Raw genomic sequence first — 18,219 nt, forward strand, 5'->3', positions numbered from 1 at the left:
AGCCACTCACCTCAGCCTCCCAAAGCGCGGGATTACAGGCTGAGCCACCGAGCCTGGCTTGTTTCTCACTCTTAACATGGTTTTCCCTCTGTACACATGTGCTCCTGACATGTCCAAATGCCCCCTTCTACAAAGACAGATTTGGATTAAGTTAAAATGGCCTCATTTTAACTTAATCACCTCTTTATAGCCTCTGTCTCCAAATATAGCCACATTGTGAGGTACTGGGGGTTAGGGCTTCAACATACAAATTTTGGAGGGCACATAGTTCAGCCCATATAGAAGTCCTGGGCCTATTTGTGTTTTCATCAACAGGTTTAATGCCTGAGAAAATTTTTTGGGTTCCCTTCCATCTCCTCATCAGGATGTGATTGTACCCTGCCCGCAGAGCCTTCGTTTACAATTCCAATCTTTTATAGCCCAAGTTCCTCTCCAAAGCAGAACGAGAGGCTGAAGCAATAAAGCGGAGACAGCAAGAGATGGAAGAGCGGCAAAGGATGCTTGAAGAAGAGAGGAAGAAAAGGAAACAATTCCAAGACTTGGGCAGAAAGATGTTGGGTTCGTTTTTCTATCCTGAGTAGCCCTTAGATGGGATGAGAAAGAGTGGGATGGGAGGCTACACTGCCACTCGGGAGAGACAGAAACCTGTTCACTCTGGAGTTTGGGAGAGGGAAGGATAGCAGAAGCTTATGAGAGAAATATCTCAGTCAGATATTGATTTCCTTGTATCATAAATTTACCCCTTTTTTTCCTTCCTCATCTGGTGTCCCTTTTCTGGAGTCTCTCCATTCCTTCTCCTTTTTTCTTCCACTGAGCTCCTCTGCAGCTTTGCTTTCTTTGATCTGCAGAAGACCCTCAGGAACGGGAGCGTCGGGAACGCAGGGAGCGGATGGAACGGGAGACCAATGGAAATGAGGATGAGGAAGGGCGGCAGAAGATCCGGGAAGAAAAGGATAAGAGCAAGGAACTGCATGCCATTAAGGTGCAGGCCTTGGCTCTACCTTTACTCCCCCTCACACAAAAATGAGATTTAGTTATTTGGCCATGAAGATCTCTGCCTGTGAAATTTGGGCATCAAGGTTGATGTGTTTTTTGCTCTCTCCCTGGGCAGGAGCGTTACCTGGGTGGCATCAAAAAGCGGCGCCGAACAAGGCATCTCAATGACCGAAAGTTTGTGTTTGAGTGGGATGCATCTGAGGACACGTCCATTGACTACAACCCTCTGTGAGTGCTTCGGGTCTGAATGCTAGGTCTTTTCCACTAGGCTGTCCTAGAGAGAGCTGGTGACTACAGAGGTAGGAGAAGGTAGGAGAAGTAAGATAAGCTGGGGTGGGAAAATTGGTAGACTGGTAGTCAGCCAAACCTCTGGGAGCCTGGGAGGAAAACTGGTATATATTGGTAGTCTGCTTTTTCCTCCTATTGCTGTAACAGCTCCTTCTCCTTTTGTCTTCCTCTGTCTCAATCCCAGGTACAAAGAACGGCACCAGGTGCAGTTGTTGGGGCGAGGCTTCATTGCAGGCATTGACCTAAAGCAGCAGAAACGGGAACAGTCACGTTTCTATGGAGACCTGATGGAGAAGAGGCGAACACTGGAAGAAAAGGAGCAGGAGGAGTGAGTGGTCAAGTCTCGGGTAGTTGGGCAGAGTCTAGAGTCTCTACAGAAAGGAGCTGGAGGTATTGATTCCACTGACTTCTCACATCCTGCTTTAGGGCAAGACTCCGCAAACTTCGTAAGAAGGAAGCCAAGCAGCGCTGGGATGATCGTCATTGGTCCCAGAAGAAGTTAGATGAGATGACGGACAGGGACTGGCGGATCTTCCGTGAAGACTACAGTATCACCACCAAAGGTGGCAAGATCCCTAATCCCATCCGATCCTGGAAAGACTCTTCTCTGCCCCCACACATCTTGGAGGTCATTGACAAGTGCGGCTACAAGGTAAGGAAGGAAAGATTGACCCAGGAGACCTGACATGTTACTATATATGAGGGAATACAGACTTAGTTTGGGACTGGAGAATTTTGTTCCTTGACTATCTGATGTCACCTCTGCCAGTGGGCACCAAAATGACTTTGTCTATCAGTTTCTGGTAGAAGTGTTGACCTGTATGTTTCTTCTTGGGTCCCCATTCCTATGAGCTCTACTTGGTGTCCTCCCATTATACAAGATATGTGCCTGCTCTATCAGGAGTAGCCTAGCTGGTATAATTCTACCCATTACTTTTTCTCTGGGTTCCTGCAGGAACCAACACCTATCCAGCGTCAGGCAATTCCCATTGGGCTACAGAATCGTGACATCATTGGTGTAGCTGAGACTGGCAGCGGCAAGACAGCAGCTTTCCTCATCCCGTTGCTGGTCTGGATCACCACACTTCCCAAGATTGACAGGTGGGGTCAGCTGGTACCATGTGGAGTGAGTTTGGCTAGGTGGGAAAGGTGAAAGTAGCAGATGAAGATTTGGTTTTCTTTCTAAGTTTGTAGTCAGATGCTTGCTTTTTTATTCTGGGTTGGATATTAGAGAATAATTGGACCATGCTATCTAAGTGGTGTATGATTTTGCAGCTGGTAAGGACCACTCCTTGGACAGCTTTGCTATTCTGGAGTTTATGATTTTTTTTTTTTTGAGTTAGAGTCTCTCTTTGTTGCCTAGACTGGAGTGCAGTGGCCGCTCCCGGCCACCGCAGCCTCGACCTGCTGGGCTCCGGCAATCCTTCCGCCTCAGCCTTCCAAGTAGCTGGAACTACAGGCGTGCACTACCACACCCGGCTAGTTTTTGATTTATTGTAGAGATGAGGTCTCACCAAGTTGCCCAGGCGGGTCTTGAACCCGCGGGCTCAGGCAATCCACTCACCTCAGCCTCCCAAGGCTCGGGATTACAGGCTGAGCCACCGAGCCCGGCGAGTTTCTGATTTTTAAGTGGGATTATTGGATCTATTTCCCACCACTCTCCCCATTCCCATAGCTTCCCTGAAGAGTGACTTTGTCTTGCTCCTGTTTGTGGTTGGATAAGAACCAAAGCTCATGAAGCTGTGGGATGCCCCATTTACCGCAGGATCGAAGAGTCAGACCAGGGCCCTTATGCCATCATCCTGGCTCCCACTCGTGAGTTGGCTCAACAGATTGAGGAAGAGACCATCAAGTTTGGGAAACCGCTAGGCATCCGCACTGTGGCAGTCATTGGTGGCATCTCCAGAGAAGACCAGGGCTTCAGGCTGCGCATGGGTTGTGAGGTTTGTGTCTATAACCAGCAACCAGCCTGCTTCTGAGAAGGCTGTGTCCTGGGGCTGCGTTTCTAGTGTCTGGAGTAAATGTGCACTAAAATGAAGAAAGGGCTTGGTTTGTAAATGCATGTGCTATTATTTATTGAGAACTTATGCATCAGGGTTTATACCACACATGATATATATATTAGCTCATTAATTCTCACAACAATCATATGAGAGTAGGGGGTGGTATTTCCTTGTTATAGGTGAAGCTTCAGGTTAGTAACTTGCCTGAAGTCACACACAGCTGGTGGTGGGCAGAGCTGAGATTCACCTCCAAAGCCTGTGCTCTTAATTCCTGACTTTGTGCATTGCCTTCATCTCAGGAAAGGGGATGAGAGCTTTTTATGGGAAGTCTGCCATAGGAATGAAGTCTTCTGCAGACTTCTCTGTAATCCTTTTATTTTTATTTTTACTTTTATGAGTAGGAGTCTCACTCTGTCGCCCAGGCTAGAGTGCAGTGGCATGCTCATGGCCACTGCAGCTTCGGCCCTCAGACTTCCAAGTAGCTGGAACCACAGGCACACGTTATCATGCCTGGCTAATTTTTTAATTTTTTTATTTATTGTAGTTCTTACCAAGTTGTCCAGGCTGGTTTCAAACCCTTGGGCTCAGGCAAACCTCTTGCCTCAGCCTCCCAAAGTGCTAGGATTATAGGTGTAAGCCACCACACCCAGTTCCCACAGTATCCTTTAGTGTCTCCCATCTAAGAGAGTTCCTTCTTCAGGACCTGTAATTTGCAAAACAAACAAACAAAGTTCCATCTGATTTTGTCTCACCTGTGTAAAATCCTTGGACCTACTCGGGGACCTCATTCATTCCTGAGAAAATCCAAGGTAGCAGTGTGATTTCATGCCCGTTTTCAGGAACCTTCACTGCTAAACATAAACTGGAAGTTGGGGTCCAAGTTCCTTAGCATTGAAGGTCTGTCACCCAAGTGGGTGGATAGTTCATCGGAGAGAAAAGAAGTGGATACCTATTGGGGCCATACATGATTGCCCTTTCTTCTCAGATTGTGATTGCTACCCCGGGGCGTCTGATTGATGTGCTGGAGAATCGCTACCTGGTGCTGAGCCGCTGTACCTATGTGGTGCTGGATGAGGCAGATAGGATGATTGACATGGGCTTTGAGCCAGACGTGCAGAAGATCCTGGAGCACATGCCTGTCAGCAACCAGAAACCAGACACAGATGAGGCTGAGGACCCTGAGAAGATGCTGGCCAATTTTGAGTCAGGAAAACATAAGTACCGCCAAGTAAGGCTGCTTCTCTGATTTGGGAGAAGCTGAGCAAGTTCCCAAGCCTGCTCATGGGCCCTTTTTGCCTTAGATGTACCTAGAGTACTGTTTCCAGAATGGTGAAGTGTGCCTAGGTACAGTCAGTCCTCTGATAGGCCTAGGAGTGGAGCCATTTAGCTTAGCCTTGAAAAATTATTCCAAAGAATCCTGCTACTATGGACCACAGGTGCTAGCAAATGTTCTCAGCTCTTTTGTCATCGTAAGATGCAAAGTGCCTTGATAAAAAAAAGCAGGGACTGGGGAAAGATGCCAAGGTAGAGGACACTGTTTCCTGTCAAAGCTTATACCATGGCGCATTTTAGATTCTTTAGTCTGAGCTGAACTGCTTGCAGTGGCAGTGGGATATGTGATTATGTCTGCCTCGGCACAGGGCTGAGCCTCCTGTTTTCTCAGACAGTTATGTTCACGGCCACCATGCCCCCAGCAGTGGAACGTCTGGCCAGGAGCTATCTTCGGCGACCTGCTGTGGTATACATTGGCTCTGCAGGCAAGCCCCATGAACGTGTGGAACAGAAGGTCTTCCTCATGTCAGAGTCAGAAAAGAGGTATGGGGGCACCTGAGCCAGGGGAAACAGGGTGGAGAAAGGGCTTTGAGAACTTTCAGTACAGGAGGTAGTCACAGGGCAATTGCTCTGCAGCGTTCAAGAACTTTTTTTAAATTTTATTTTTAATTTTTGAGTTGGAGTCTCACTCTGTCGCCCAGGATGGAGTGCAGTGGCACGCTCACAGCCACCACAGCCTCAACTTGTTGGACCCAGGTGATCCTTCCTCAGCTTTCCAAGTAGTTGGAACTATAGGCACATGCTACCATGCCCAGCTGAGTTTTTGATTTATTGTAGAGACAAGGTCTCGCCAAGTTGCCCAGGCTGGTCTCAAACCCCTGGGCTCAGGCAGTCCTCTCACCTCGGCCTCCCAAAGTGCTGGGATTACAGGCTTGAGCCACCATGTCTGACCTTCAAGAGTTTTTTTTTCCCTTAAACAGAATGTCATGGGCATTGAAGACCCTGGAATTGGTGTTCACAGGCCAGGGTTGGGCATTTCGCTTGGAATGGGAGATATTATGCATCTCATTTTCTTCTTTTCTTTCCAGGAAAAAGCTGCTGGCAATCTTGGAACAAGGCTTTGATCCACCCATCATCATTTTCGTCAACCAGAAGAAGGGCTGTGACGTGTTGGCCAAATCCCTGGAGAAGATGGGGGTGTGTCTGGCAGGGAAGAGCAAAGTCTGGCCTCTGTGGTGCTATTTTCCAAAACTAGCTGGGACCTCTAGGCTCCTACTTTTAGTTCTCACCCACACTGTAACTTCTCCAGTATTCAGCAAGTCAAGGCCAGAGGGAAGAGAGTGGTTTGAGGGGTTAAGGAGAACTGGGTCAGTTGCTAGGACTCCCTGTCCATTCGGTAACACCAGCCAAAGCTACCTGGGGTCTTCACCCACGTGGGTGGGGCTGGGGAGAGGCTTGAGCCCATGTCCTGGCAGAGTCTGAGGATGTGGGAGAGAGGGTCAGAGCACTCTGTGTTGATGTGTGTTTGGGAGAGGAGATGATGGGTCAGCAGAGGGCTGTTGATCATGTCCTTTGCTCCTGGTACTCGTGCTTGAAGGGAAGGGTGTGTCCCCACTACTCACCTCTTAAACTTCTGGATCCCTCTTTCTACCCTAGTCCCTCCTGCTAATTCTCTTGGAGCACTTATCTACTCCACATCTCGTTCTGCTTTGTCTTTGACCTTCTTTACGTTCCGGCACACCACACCCCGTTCTCTCCCTTCCCTGTCTTCAGCTCACTTGCTCTCTCCTCACTTTCCCTTGCCTCCATCCTTTTCTCCTACCCTGCTGCTCCTTGGCCCTATTCCCTCTGAATTTCAGTGTCTCTCCTTGGGCCCGTTGCTGGCCCTAACCTCGCCCTCCTTCCAACAGTACAACGCTTGCACACTGCATGGCGGGAAAGGCCAGGAGCAACGAGAGTTTGCACTGTCCAACCTCAAGGCTGGGGCCAAGGATATTTTGGTGGCTACAGATGTGGCTGGTCGTGGTATCGACATCCAAGATGTGTCTATGGTTGTCAACTATGATATGGCCAAAAATATTGAAGGTAAGTACAGGGGAAAGCAGCTTCAATCCAGGTAAAGTCAGACTCTTTATGTCGTCCCATTCAAAGTCAGGGTGCTGTACTGAGGAGGTTGTTGCTGCCATCCCTCATAGCTGCAAATCTGGGACTGCTTGTCCCAACGAGAAGAGTTCCTGTCCCTTATCTCCCCTGGGTTTGTTGTCCCAGCACCTGGAATAACACTTCTGTCCTCAGGGTGTGAAGAATTGAGCTGGGCAATCCTGGGCCTTAGTGTGTTGGGGTGACCACAATCAGTAGTAGTAGTGGGGAGACTCACCTGTGGAGATACTGGGTGCTTCCAGTGCAGGCAGCACAAGGCATATTTACTGCTCTCAGAGGTGTGTCTCATAGGTGTGGTGGGGAGGATGCCTTCAGAAGTGGAGGCTTCAGGCACTGTTCACCAGGGCACCTGGCCTGCTGCTGAGTGACATTTCTTCCCAATCCCCAGATTACATCCATCGCATTGGCCGCACGGGGCGAGCAGGCAAGAGTGGTGTGGCCATCACCTTCCTCACCAAGGAGGACTCTGCCGTGTTCTATGAGCTGAAGCAAGCCATCCTGGAAAGCCCGGTGTCTTCCTGTCCCCCAGAGCTAGCGAACCACCCAGATGCCCAGCACAAGCCAGGCACCATCCTCACCAAGAAGCGCCGGGAAGAGACCATCTTTGCCTGACACAGTACTCTTCCCGTGGGCCTACAGGCATGCTCTGAAGCTGCCGGATGCCCGTTCTTCACAACCCTCACATCCCTCTTTCAGGTCCTTGCTCTTGGGTCATGGGGGCTCAGGAAACAATCAGACTCCCCAGTCCAGACCCTCAGGTCTGGAGGCCTGAGTGTGGGGCTGCAGGAGGAGAGGATGATACTGTTGGAGGCAGGGAGAGCACATGACTGCTAGCTGTGGCCCAGCTCTGCCCCTGTGGGGGGCTTTGGGATTGCACTGGGCTGTTGGCTCTTGCCAGGTTATGGGGGCAGCCAGTTGGCATTACCCCCTAGTCTGAACAAAAACCCGACTACCCGAACGGGACCTCCTTCGGCAGACTTGACTGTGTAACTGCGTAAACTGCAGCAATATCATTGCCCTAGATACCCCAGGAGACCTGGCACCATGAGGATTATAGCTGTGGAATCTTACTGTCACTTGGACAGCTGTTTTCCCTCTTGGATCATAAAGTGACTTGAAAGCCTGTAGACTATGCACGGCCCTGCGCCAAGGGGTGCTGTGCACTCTAGGCATCCCTCCCCTGGGGAATTTTTTTAGATGTGGGATGGAGGGAACTGGCTGTGTCCATCTTTAAGTCACTGCGTGAAATTTGTTTTCTATTCTCTGGGAAGATGCGTTTGTATGTTCTGAGAATAAACACATGAACGTTAAGGCTGTGTCTAGTCCTAGCTGAACTCAGTTCCCAGGCTTTCTTGGCAGAGGACAAAGGACAGCATTGGGCACGGTGGGTTGGCTTAGAAAATGAGACCATCACATCAAGCGTAGAGCACGGGGTCTCTATTGAGAGTCTGAGTCCACAGGTGGCACTTGGCAGATGGAAAAGCTGTGGCAGCAGGATCAAAATGCTTCCCTCCCCTGCTCTAGCCTCACATGACAGTAGCCCTGGCCTGGACCCCCCTTAGAAAACTTTGCACAAGCATAAGAAAAGTAGTTGTGAACTTTTGGCAGGTGAGCCAGTCAGAACCACTCTTCCACGCCATTGCCAGACATCTCAGTACCTTTGCTTGTGGCTACCTAGTTGGGTCCATTGCTCATTGGAGGATGGGGAGGGAGGGGTGGGCCCTGGAGGTATCAAGGGGTGACGAGCTCAGCTGCATTAGGTTGTGGTGAGAAGATGCAGGGCCTTGGGCTCCCTTCACACCCTCTTGTTCACATTCTCCTCCTTGCTTCTCGGGATCTTGGGAGGAATTCCAGCTGCAGCAGGTACAGTGGAAAGCTGCTACTAAACCTCTTCCCCACCTCCCAGGACAAAGCCCTTCTGTGCTGCTGAATTTCTCCCTCCAGACACCTAGGCATGAGGTTGGGGATGGGGTGCCTCCCCCGGCTCTGCTTTTCTCCCCTTCCCACTCAGTGGATCCTGAGAGAAGACAGGCCAGGATACTTCTTTACCCCCTCCAGACTTGGGCCACATGGTGAGGAACCTTGCCACCTGCACCACAGATAACAGAAGCCCAAGGGACTGTGCATGGTGTTTATTGGTGATGACAGTGGGGTGGGCAGGGTCTTGTGGAGCATGCTCTGTAGGTCACACACTAGAGCCGTAAGGCAAAGAGTAGCCTGGTGGACAGGGCCTCTGGAGGCTGTCCATTGTGTCTTATCTCTCCCCATCTAACCCTAACCTAACAAGCGGCAGCTATGAGTCAGGGAACAAAGCCTGGAGTCCATTTTTCCCAGGAGGTATGAGGGACAAGAAGAGAAATGACAGGATGCAAGGGCGAAAGAATGAGAAAGGCAAGAGGCCCCCGAAGTTGTTCCATATGATCTCTGCTACACATGCCCTCCTTCCCCAGACCCCCAATCCAGGTTGGCTCCCCTCTGTCATGTGGTTCGACCATGCTCCTGGTCCCTGTTTCTGTCAGATGTAAAGAGACTTCCCAGCAGGGTAAGGAGAGCCCTTTCCTCCAAGAGCCTCAGCTGTGCAACCTTCTGGCCCCAGCCTAGCCAGCCTGCTGCTCCAATTTTGTTCAAGGATGCCCCAACCCAGCTGATGGATGGACACGCCACCCCGGCGGGCTTTGATTGTCTCATTCCTGATGTGTGGCAGTGAAGGAGCGGAGGCCATCGGACTCCAAAGCACAACCCCCAAGTCCTTTGATTGTTTGGACTTGTGCCTGCTCAGGGACCTTGTTCGTTTCTTCCTCATGGCATGATGCCCACCCCCCACCCTCTTGTCATTTTGAGGGGGATCCCTTCCCTGAGTCTGGTGGGAAGGCCCCTGCTAAGGGGATCCTGGCCTGAGGGCACTGCCCAGTGGGGCAGCTTCTTGTGCAAGAGGAGAAGAAGGTGCCAGGGGTGCAGGACACACAGCTAGTACCTGGAATGGAGCCTAGGAGGGGTTACTGTGCCCAGGAGGTGAGGGGGCCCCCTGCTTCTCCCAGAACCTTAGGACCACAGGCAGCCCTGAAGCTGGGGCTGGGCAGGGGGTTTTGGGGGCTGAGCCTAGTGCCAGCCTAATGCCAGTCTAACTCCACCCTGCCTGGAGTGGGTCCCCCAGCCGGCTGTGCCTGTGCCTGCCAGGGCAGGACAGCAGGAGGCTATCAGTAGCTATCCTTGGGCCAAGGCCGGTTGCGCTGCCAGTTCCGGTCATTGTGGTTGTGCTCCGAGTCCTGGGCTAGGAGCCGGTCTTGGGGGTCGTGCCCGTTAGCACTAGGCAGCCCCGAGGTGTGTTGGCGGTGAGGCTGGTACAGGTCCTGATAGGCATCTGCATAGTCCTCCTCCAGGTGGCGGGAGCTGCGCTGTGAAGATCCTGTCCAGGCTTGGCGGGAGCTCTCGCTGGCCTCATCTGAGGGCATCAAGCTGTCCCGCTCGAGGGGTGAGTGCTCCTCGCCACGCTCCCCCAGCAGCTGCTGGTTCTGGGGGGGCCACACAACAGTTCTAAGTGAGGCAGCGCAGACCTCACCTTGGGCTCTGGTGGGGTGGGGGTTCTCCCCTCGACTCCCCAGTACAGGAAACAGTGCAAGGCATTCTTCCACCTCAGATATAGAAAACTGGAGCTTTGGTTCCCGCAAAATTTAGGCTCTGCTTTCTAGGCAGATGGGGAAAAGGGTTTGGAGATTGTGTTTCCCTTGACCCCTAGAAAACTGATCTCTGATTGCCCATCTCAGATTCATTCCCTTTCTCACCAGGAAGTTCCTTTGCCTGTCTGCACTAGCTCTGTACAGCAGAGCTGAGAGCCTACACCCTGCTGGCCTCCTGAACCAGAGGCCAAGGACAATGCTCTGGGCAGGGACGGGGCAGTGCTTTGGCTGGCTTAGCCTGAGCATATGTGCCCACTGGAAATGGTTACCTGAAGTCCAGGGATAGCACTGGGAGGGCCCAGAAGCCCAGGGCCGGGGGCTGGGTGGTGGGTGGCCCGCCAGTAAACCTCCAGGTACTCGGCCAGATGCTCACAGGCATCCTCCAACTGGTTCTCGTCCAGAATCACATCAAATGACTCCTGGGAAGGGCAGGGCGGGGGGGTGGGTGTTGGCTTCCTCTCAGCAGCAGCCTCCCACCCACCTCCATCACTGCCACAGCCCTGCAGGAGTTGACACAGGAGTAGCTTGACCCAGGCACTCACCGGGGGACACTGAACCAGCTTATCATAAGCCATCATCTGTACAGTCAGGTGTTTCATCTGTGACTTCCCCCGGGAGCGGATGAGACGCTGGAGTACCTGAGGAAGGAAGGGCAGAGTTGGGCCTGGTGCCTCTTGGGACCTGGACCGAGCTGGGCCTGGGCAGAGCTGGGTATGTCCCCCACTAGTGACATGGCATCAGTAGCAGGCAAGGATGACTCAGAATGGTGTTCAAGGAAGCAGAGAAAGGGAGCTCAGGTGCCCCAGCCAGGGACCAAGCAGAGTCATGCCATAGTCTCGAGGGGCAGCCCCGTGGGCCTCCTCCATGACCCCTGCTGACTTACCTTTGGCGAGGATACTTTGACAAAGACAATGATGGGGGCCAGTGAGGTCTTAGCCAGCTGGGCCGGGTGGTTGATGGTATCAGCATCCAACACTACTAGCTGCAGGGATTTTGCCAGCTCAAATATGCGCTCGATCTCACTCTGCACTTCCGCTATGGAGGGAGGGAGCAGCAGTGCTCACCGGGGGCTCTGCCACTGCTTACTCCATCCAGCAGGGCTCTGATTGCTCCCAGTGTGGATGGGAAGGATTTGGAGGAAAAGGATATTCAGCAAAGCCTGGGCAGGTAGAGGACAGGGGACTGGGGCCGCGGGTAGGGTGGGGATCCTTGACCATCCTGGGGCAGGGAGAGGAGTTGGGCAGAAAGACAAGGAAGTGGGGAAGAGAAAAGGGAGGAGAAAGGTTCTCACTAGCGCTTGAGTGGGCAGAGAAACGGGAGATGGGGACTTCTCACCAATGCTGGAACGGGCAGAGGAACGCTCGATGATGGTCCTTTTGCCTGGATTGTTGAGCACGGAACGCTTTGCCAATGAGAGGTCAGCTGTGACTCGGGTGATGGAGATCCTGGAGTGAAGATGGAGAATCTCAGCTTGCTTCTAGACCTAAATCCTAGGCCTCTTTCTGCCCAGTCCCACTAACTTTCTTCTTTTTTTTTTTTGGAGTTAGAGTCTCACTCTGTTGCCCAGGCTGGAATATAGTGGCACGCTCACGGCCACTGCAGCCTCGACCTGCTGGGCTCAGGCGATCCTTCCAATTCAGTCTTCCAAGTAACTGGAACTACAGGCATGTGCCACCACACGTAGCTAGTTTTTTGATTTGTTGTAGAGACAAGGTCTCACCAAGTTGCCCAGGTTGGTCTCAAACCCCTGGGCTCAGGCAATCCTCTTGCCTCAACCTCCCAAAGAGCTAGAACTACAGGCATGGGCTGCTGTGCCCAGCCAACTTTCCCTTTAGAGAAGACTTGCTAAAGGCATCTGGAAGTGGGCTATGATCTTCTCCCTGGTTCTCAGGCCACTCTATGCCTGGGCAGCTTACCTGCCATCAAACCTGTGTTTCAGGAAGTCGAAGAGAGCCTTCTGCATCATGTCTGTGACCTGGGAGGGCAGGCATAGAACTGATGGAGGGCCCTTTTGGAGAAAGGCAGCAATCCCATGCATGGCCCCAGATTCCAACCCATTCACACATGGATCCCTGAGGGAGAACACTCCTTCCCACTGTCCCTGGGGCTTTCCAGTAGCAGACTTGGTAGAGGCAACTCTTTGGGGTCAGGGACCTCCTCTCACCTCATAACCTTTCAGAGAGGGTCCCACCAGTACCACAGGCCGCATGGAGGGGACCACGTCGTATGGGGGAACATGTTCTGCCTGCAGAATGGACATGACGTCGGATGAAACCATGGCCCTGGCACCTGCCTTATGCCTGGTTGGTGTAGGGGCAGCTTCAGAAGTTCTGGGCTCCCTCCCCTCTCTGTTCTGCCCCTCAATTAACGACTACCCAAAAACTGTCCCCAGAGCCATAAGCTATGAGCCCCCCAGCCCAGGTCACTTCCTTGACTCACCTGCTTTTGCTTCTGCTTGGCTTTTTGGAAAAGGAAATAAAAGATTGAAATTGGTGAAGGGGGAAAGTCCCTAAGGGCATGGCGTCCCTGGGGCTTCTCCCATCCCTTTTCATCCCCCTACCAGCCCACTTGGGCAGAATCCTCCCTTTCCCTGTGTCTGAGTTACCCACCTACCCAAGAAGAGTGGGTTGGGGGGAAGCTACCTAGAGATGGGGGAGGGGAGCGTCGGTTGCCAATGTCACTCAGGCTGGAAGGGTTCCCGGATCTCCTGAGAGGGAGAGAGGGAGAAAGGAGACAAGAAGCGGGAAAGAGTGAGAATAAATTTCTATGTACATATGTTCTATGCATTATTTAATAGTTGTACTCATTTCCGTATACTGCGTCTAGTAAGGGAGGTGTGCATGTGTATCTGTGTGATGCTGGGCACATGAGTGTATGGACTGGGTGCATATATGTGTGTGTGGTGTATGGGGCGATGTGTACTGTGGGTACAAGGCGCATGTCTGGCAGGGTTGCTTACTGAGTCAGGCTCTCACCTGGCCTTCTGCTCCTGCTTGAGCCGGATGCTCTCCAGGCGCTGGGGGCTGGGGATGAAGGCGATGTCCCCACCCTCTTTCACAAGCCGCCCGATCCACCAGTCGTTGCTGTACTTCTGGGGGTGGGGTGGAGCAGGAAGAGGCGGTGAGAGGAATGGCCCCGCCCCAGTCCTGGCTCGTGCAGGTGAAGGAACCAGGGAGGCCGTCGGTGAGCTGGTCTGAGGAAGGCAGCACAAGGGGCAGGGGGCAGGGGGCCAGAGGGAAGGGCTGCCAGGCTTGAGCCACTCAGGAGTTCAGGGTGAAGCATTACAGCAGTCACAGGGGAACTCAGAGGTAGCTAATCTAACTGCTCGCTTTACAGATATGAAGACTGAGACCCAAACCAGGTCTTAGGATGGAGACCCTGGAAATCAAGTCTTAGCTATGGGGGTGTACAAGTATGTGTTGAGGATAAGATGTGAGGAGTTTGGGGACTTCTTATTTACAGACTGAGGACTGAAGTAAGAGGCACTGGGATCAGGGGCAAGAGCAAGAAAATGAAGTGGTAGAGGCTTCTGGGAGGAGGGGGTTGATCACCTCTTTAATGTGCAGAAAATCTTTGGCCTCAAAGTTGACTCCAGAGCCCTGGACTGGGCACTCCTCATCCAGTATGCCACAGTAGCTGACATTGGTCCTCACCGCAAATGCCACAGGTTTGTGCTGAAGAATTTGGCCATCAGTGCAAGTGAAAGGAGCCTCAGAGCACCCCTTCCAGCATCAGTGCCCCATCAGCAGAAGGTGGAAGCCCCAGTGGGGAGCCTGGGGTTGCTGCCTCTGCCTGTCACACACACTTTCACACTCAAGTGCATCCTGCCCGATGACCCTTTGGGACTTAGGACTGAGTGCAGATTACCACTCAGCCTGGCCTCCTGTCTCGCCCCATGCCCAGAAGGTATACCTTGGCCCTTTCAAGCTGCTGCTGAGCCTGGCTCTCCACTTCACGCCGGGCACTCTCCCGGTCTTCCTCCAGGGAGACGTCTGAGTCCAGAGATGGGCGGCTGGTATAGGAGTCGGCTGAACCCTGGGATAGGAGAGAGGAGAGAGGCTGAACCCTGGGATAGGACCCCAGGCTCAGGTGTGAAGGATGCCACAGAGGCACCTTCCTAACATATGGTGGGTGCCTCTACTACACCCAGCCTCTCCATCTCCTAGGGGGTGGCTGGATCCTTCTGGGCCCCCTCATCCCCTAAGAAGGGCCCCAGTACCTCTGAGGTTGCAGGAAAGCTGTCTCAATCCATATGTGCAAAGATCTGGCCCCTCTTCCCCCCAGCTTATTAATACTGTGGCTTTTGAATAGGGTCTTCACTTCTCTCTTTCCTCCCTTTTCTCCCCTCTGCCACGTCCTCTGAGGCAGAGAGAAGGGAGATGTACTGAAGATGAAATATTAGAGATGATTCTGAATCAGGAGACCCAGCCCTCTTGTTCACACCAGACTGCAAAGCAGCCTGGACATCAACCCTTTCAGATGCCTGGCAGGAGTCCAGCCTGCTGCAACAGTCAGGAGACACTGGTTGGCACAGCCCTGGTCCTGAGTGTTGGGATCTCACCACCTGCTCCCTTAGAGCCCTCCTTCCCTACTCAACAAGACTTGGAGGCTCCCAAATGGTGAGTCCCTACCTCACGAGGGTGAAGAGAAGGGACAGAGCTATCATTTCTTGGAAGTTACCCCTTCTTTACTCTCCTCACCCCCTTACCCCCACTCCCCCTACCCTAAAGTTTCCTTTCTCCCACACCTGCTGGGGCAACTGGCCAGGTATGGGCAGCAAACAAAATACAGACTGAGAGTAACACAAAACTCTTTCCCTGGGCACAGGTGAGGCTGAGCTATGTCTACCACTTGGCATACACCTCCCTATACCTTTCCTAGGCCCAGGGAATATCTGGCCCTGGAGGAAGGCCTTGCTGGTACCAGGTAGCCCGAGGAGTAGGACCCTGGGGAAGTGGGAAAGGGTCCTTGCTAATGTGAGCAAGGAGAGTCTCTGAGTCCTGCCCACAGGAAGGGTCTTTGGGCAACAAGGGTCATAGAGCTCACCTTCAAGGCCATGAGGGAGATATGAAAACGAGTAAGGAGAGGTGGACTTTGAGACAAGAGTCTGGAAGTTAGGATATCTGGGTTTTCCTCTCAGTCTAGGGAAAAGGAAATCTTTTGTTTCCTGCCTCAGTTTCCCCACTTTGTAGACAGAAGCCTGACATGATACTTCCTCAACTCTGAGGTGCCAGTGGCAGAGTGAAGGTCCTAGCCTAGATAAGGGGTTCATGCAGGAGTGTGTGTGTGTGTGTGTGTGTGTGTATCTGTGTGTGTGTGTGTGTGTGTGCGCGCGCGCGCGCAGGGAATGGGGCTTTAGAATGTTCTCAGGCTGAAGAATATTCCTTCAAGCCCACTGGGCACGAACATCCTCAGAAGGCATCAGAGGCCAGACTCTCAAGAGAAGGCAAAATCCACTGCTGTCCACTGGGCCCTCTATTCCTACCTGGCCTTGAACAAGAGGGCTCCTCAGTTTGGTGTCATCCCAGGCCCTAGAGCCTTAGGCTACAGTGTCTGTAGCAGACCAAAGACATGAAGATAGCACAAGGGGGAAAGTCTTTCATTTTACAGAAGAGTAGAGTCTGCCTGCTGTTCTCCATCTCTCCCGAGAACAAAATAAGTAAGAGGGGCTGAGCCCCACAAAGAACCTTTGCATAGGGTGAGGGACCTCCTTCCCAGGGGTCTTAGGACACAAGAAATGCCTCTGGGAGACCGCAGTCTGAAGCGGACAGGAGCTAACAGGCTGGGAGGCAGGCAGCAAGGCAGGACGACCACTCATTCTGGTGCAAATACATCAGGTACCTCCGATGCCCCGCACTGTGCCGGGAGAGGAGCTGACCTCAACTCCCTGCTCTCCAGGCTCTCAGTCTAATTTAATGCTCCTGCCTGGGGCACCTGGGTTTCCTGGCCTCCCACCCTAGGATGGGAATAACAGGATCTCTCCCTAAGTATTTCCTGAGTTGTGCTCAGAAGGAAACCCCCTCTCCATTACTCCCAATTCCTCAGGGTTCACCCACCTCTCAAGCTCTGGTATCATATGGGGAGGCCAGGACTGCCCTGCCAAGCACATTCCGGGGTCTTACCTTCCCCACCCCTGTTATGCCAAAACAGCCAGAATCTCGGTACTTTTGGAGCTGCCAGGAGTTGGCACAGTGCCCCGGTGGTGCCCCCCTTGCCTAGTGAGTGTGTGGGCAGGCTGCAGCTCCTCTCTTGCCTGGCACGGGGGAAGGAGAGGAGGGAGATGAGCCGGTGGATTTATTTAGAGCCTGATCTCCCTCCTACTGCTTCAGAGGGGGCCTCAGGGAGCGCAAGAAGCCAGGCAAGAGAAAGGGAAGGGGGGGGAGGGTGATCCAGGAGCCAGAGAGGGATGGGGAGGGAGCAATGGGTCAGCAGGCTGCCCTCCAACGCCATCCACATGTCAGTCTGTTCCTTGCCACAGCCCTGCCTTCTCACCAGGGATGGGAAGAACCTCCCAGGGCCCGCCAGCCCCACAGAGAGGTTTGTTCTCAAGCTCACCTTGGCACCCTGGGCTATGCCAGCTGTCCCCTCGACTGTCAGAAAGAGGCGTCCACCAGAGCCTTGAAAATCATCTGCTCTAGCAGCGATGTAACTAGCCCCAGAGGCCCCATAGAGAATTAGGCCCAGAAGGAGTCCAGTCCCAGGGAAGGACTGACAGCTGCCCATTCTGAGCGCACTCGTCTATCCTGGGCCTGGCAGCAGAATGTGGGATAAGACTTGACCATACTCCCTTTTTGGGGTTGCTCTCCCCTCCACACCTATCGGGGGGCCCCTTCCAAGCCATCTGGTGGTCCTCTCCTGAGGAGGCCATCTCACGGGACGTTTGAGGGAAGGTTGGCAGCTCCAGGGGCTGAGAACCTGCTCCTCATCCTTCCATCTTTCCAGGCACTCTCCCCGCTCTCTGAGCTCCGGGAATCACTGCCTAATGAGCTGATTTGTCTCAGTGGGTCAGGAGATAAAAGCAAAGAGGAGAATTAAATATTTATCGGTTGCCTGGTTCTCTGAGCAAAGAGCTTCCTCTCAATCCCCAGGCCCTCAGCTCCTCTGGCCTCACCTCCAGGCCCTCCATGCCGAGCAGGAGCACAGGACCAGAGGAAGCTTCAGCAGGGGGCTGTGGAATGGACTGCTCAGTCACCTGGCCCACCCATGTGCTGGGTGCCCAGGCTTCAGCCTGGGAGGGAAACTGGGCTAGAGGAAGGGTAGGAGACAAGGCAATGCGCAGAGATGGAGGGCGGAAGGGAATAACGGAGCTCCTCAAGTTTTCTGATCCCTCTGTCTGAAGAGGCTGGTACCCGGCTCGCTGATGTTCTCCCAGCTCCCTAATTTGTCCTTCACTTGAGGCAGAGGAGGTCCGGACTGTCCCTCTCCCCAAAAGTCCCAGTTTCTCGCCTAGCTGTTGTGTTCAGACCCCATAAATCCAGAATTTGGAGCCCTAGACATCGCATGTTCCCCCTCCAAAGCCTCGGTGCCCTCAGCCTCAGCCCTCCCTCCTCCTAACCCTCTGTCCCGGGCTTTGGAGCCACCTGCTCGAGCCTTTCCCCTACACTGCCCCCTCTTGGCACACTCCCGATACCCCTGGGACTAGGTATGGGGCACTGGGGAGTCCTTGGCTCTGTCTCCGCCATCTCCCCACGTTCCTAGAGCGCCCCCCTACACCCCTGCCCTGCCGCTGAGGCGTTTTTCAAAGTCCTGAACTGGGGGAAGGGTTGAAGAGAGAGGAGGTGTTACCCCAACTTCCCCGCCCCCACCCTCGCCGTGGGCACTCA

At 53.2% G+C, this 18,219-nt stretch overlaps 2 protein-coding genes across 3 annotated transcripts in view; one reads left to right on the forward strand and one right to left on the reverse strand.

The window, feature by feature from the left end:
- DDX23 (DEAD-box helicase 23) overlaps positions 1-8,036 on the forward strand; it is a 22,087-nt gene extending 14,051 nt beyond the window's left edge. Inside the window, exons 6-17 of the mRNA XM_008070893.1 lie at positions 420-558; positions 849-982; positions 1,112-1,224; positions 1,469-1,612; positions 1,711-1,936; positions 2,240-2,385; positions 3,050-3,227; positions 4,273-4,515; positions 4,951-5,102; positions 5,648-5,756; positions 6,470-6,644; positions 7,108-8,036. Coding sequence (XP_008069084.1) covers positions 420-558; positions 849-982; positions 1,112-1,224; positions 1,469-1,612; positions 1,711-1,936; positions 2,240-2,385; positions 3,050-3,227; positions 4,273-4,515; positions 4,951-5,102; positions 5,648-5,756; positions 6,470-6,644; positions 7,108-7,331 — 1,983 coding nt within the window. The 3' untranslated portion in view covers positions 7,332-8,036. The remainder of the gene's footprint in view (positions 1-419; positions 559-848; positions 983-1,111; positions 1,225-1,468; positions 1,613-1,710; positions 1,937-2,239; positions 2,386-3,049; positions 3,228-4,272; positions 4,516-4,950; positions 5,103-5,647; positions 5,757-6,469; positions 6,645-7,107) is intronic.
- Positions 8,037-9,093: 1,057 nt separating this feature from the next.
- Positions 9,094-18,219, reverse strand: part of CACNB3 (calcium voltage-gated channel auxiliary subunit beta 3) — a 14,082-nt gene continuing 4,956 nt past the window's right edge. For both annotated transcript variants that reach the window (XM_008070896.2, XM_008070895.2), the window contains exons 2-13: positions 14,309-14,431; positions 13,948-14,070; positions 13,372-13,487; positions 13,039-13,103; positions 12,836-12,855; positions 12,561-12,641; positions 12,313-12,371; positions 11,732-11,841; positions 11,280-11,431; positions 10,939-11,034; positions 10,666-10,815; positions 9,094-10,231 (exon numbers count right to left, since the gene is read on the reverse strand). In XM_008070896.2, the coding sequence (XP_008069087.1) occupies positions 9,917-10,231; positions 10,666-10,815; positions 10,939-11,034; positions 11,280-11,431; positions 11,732-11,841; positions 12,313-12,371; positions 12,561-12,641; positions 12,836-12,855; positions 13,039-13,103; positions 13,372-13,487; positions 13,948-14,070; positions 14,309-14,431 (1,410 nt within the window). In that variant the 3' untranslated portion in view covers positions 9,094-9,916. The remainder of the gene's footprint in view (positions 10,232-10,665; positions 10,816-10,938; positions 11,035-11,279; positions 11,432-11,731; positions 11,842-12,312; positions 12,372-12,560; positions 12,642-12,835; positions 12,856-13,038; positions 13,104-13,371; positions 13,488-13,947; positions 14,071-14,308; positions 14,432-18,219) is intronic.

Source organism: Carlito syrichta, unplaced genomic scaffold, assembly GCF_000164805.1.
Source record: "Carlito syrichta isolate Samal-C Ts95f unplaced genomic scaffold, Tarsius_syrichta-2.0.1 Scaffold314050, whole genome shotgun sequence".
NCBI classification, from domain to species: Eukaryota; Metazoa; Chordata; class Mammalia; order Primates; family Tarsiidae; genus Carlito; species Carlito syrichta.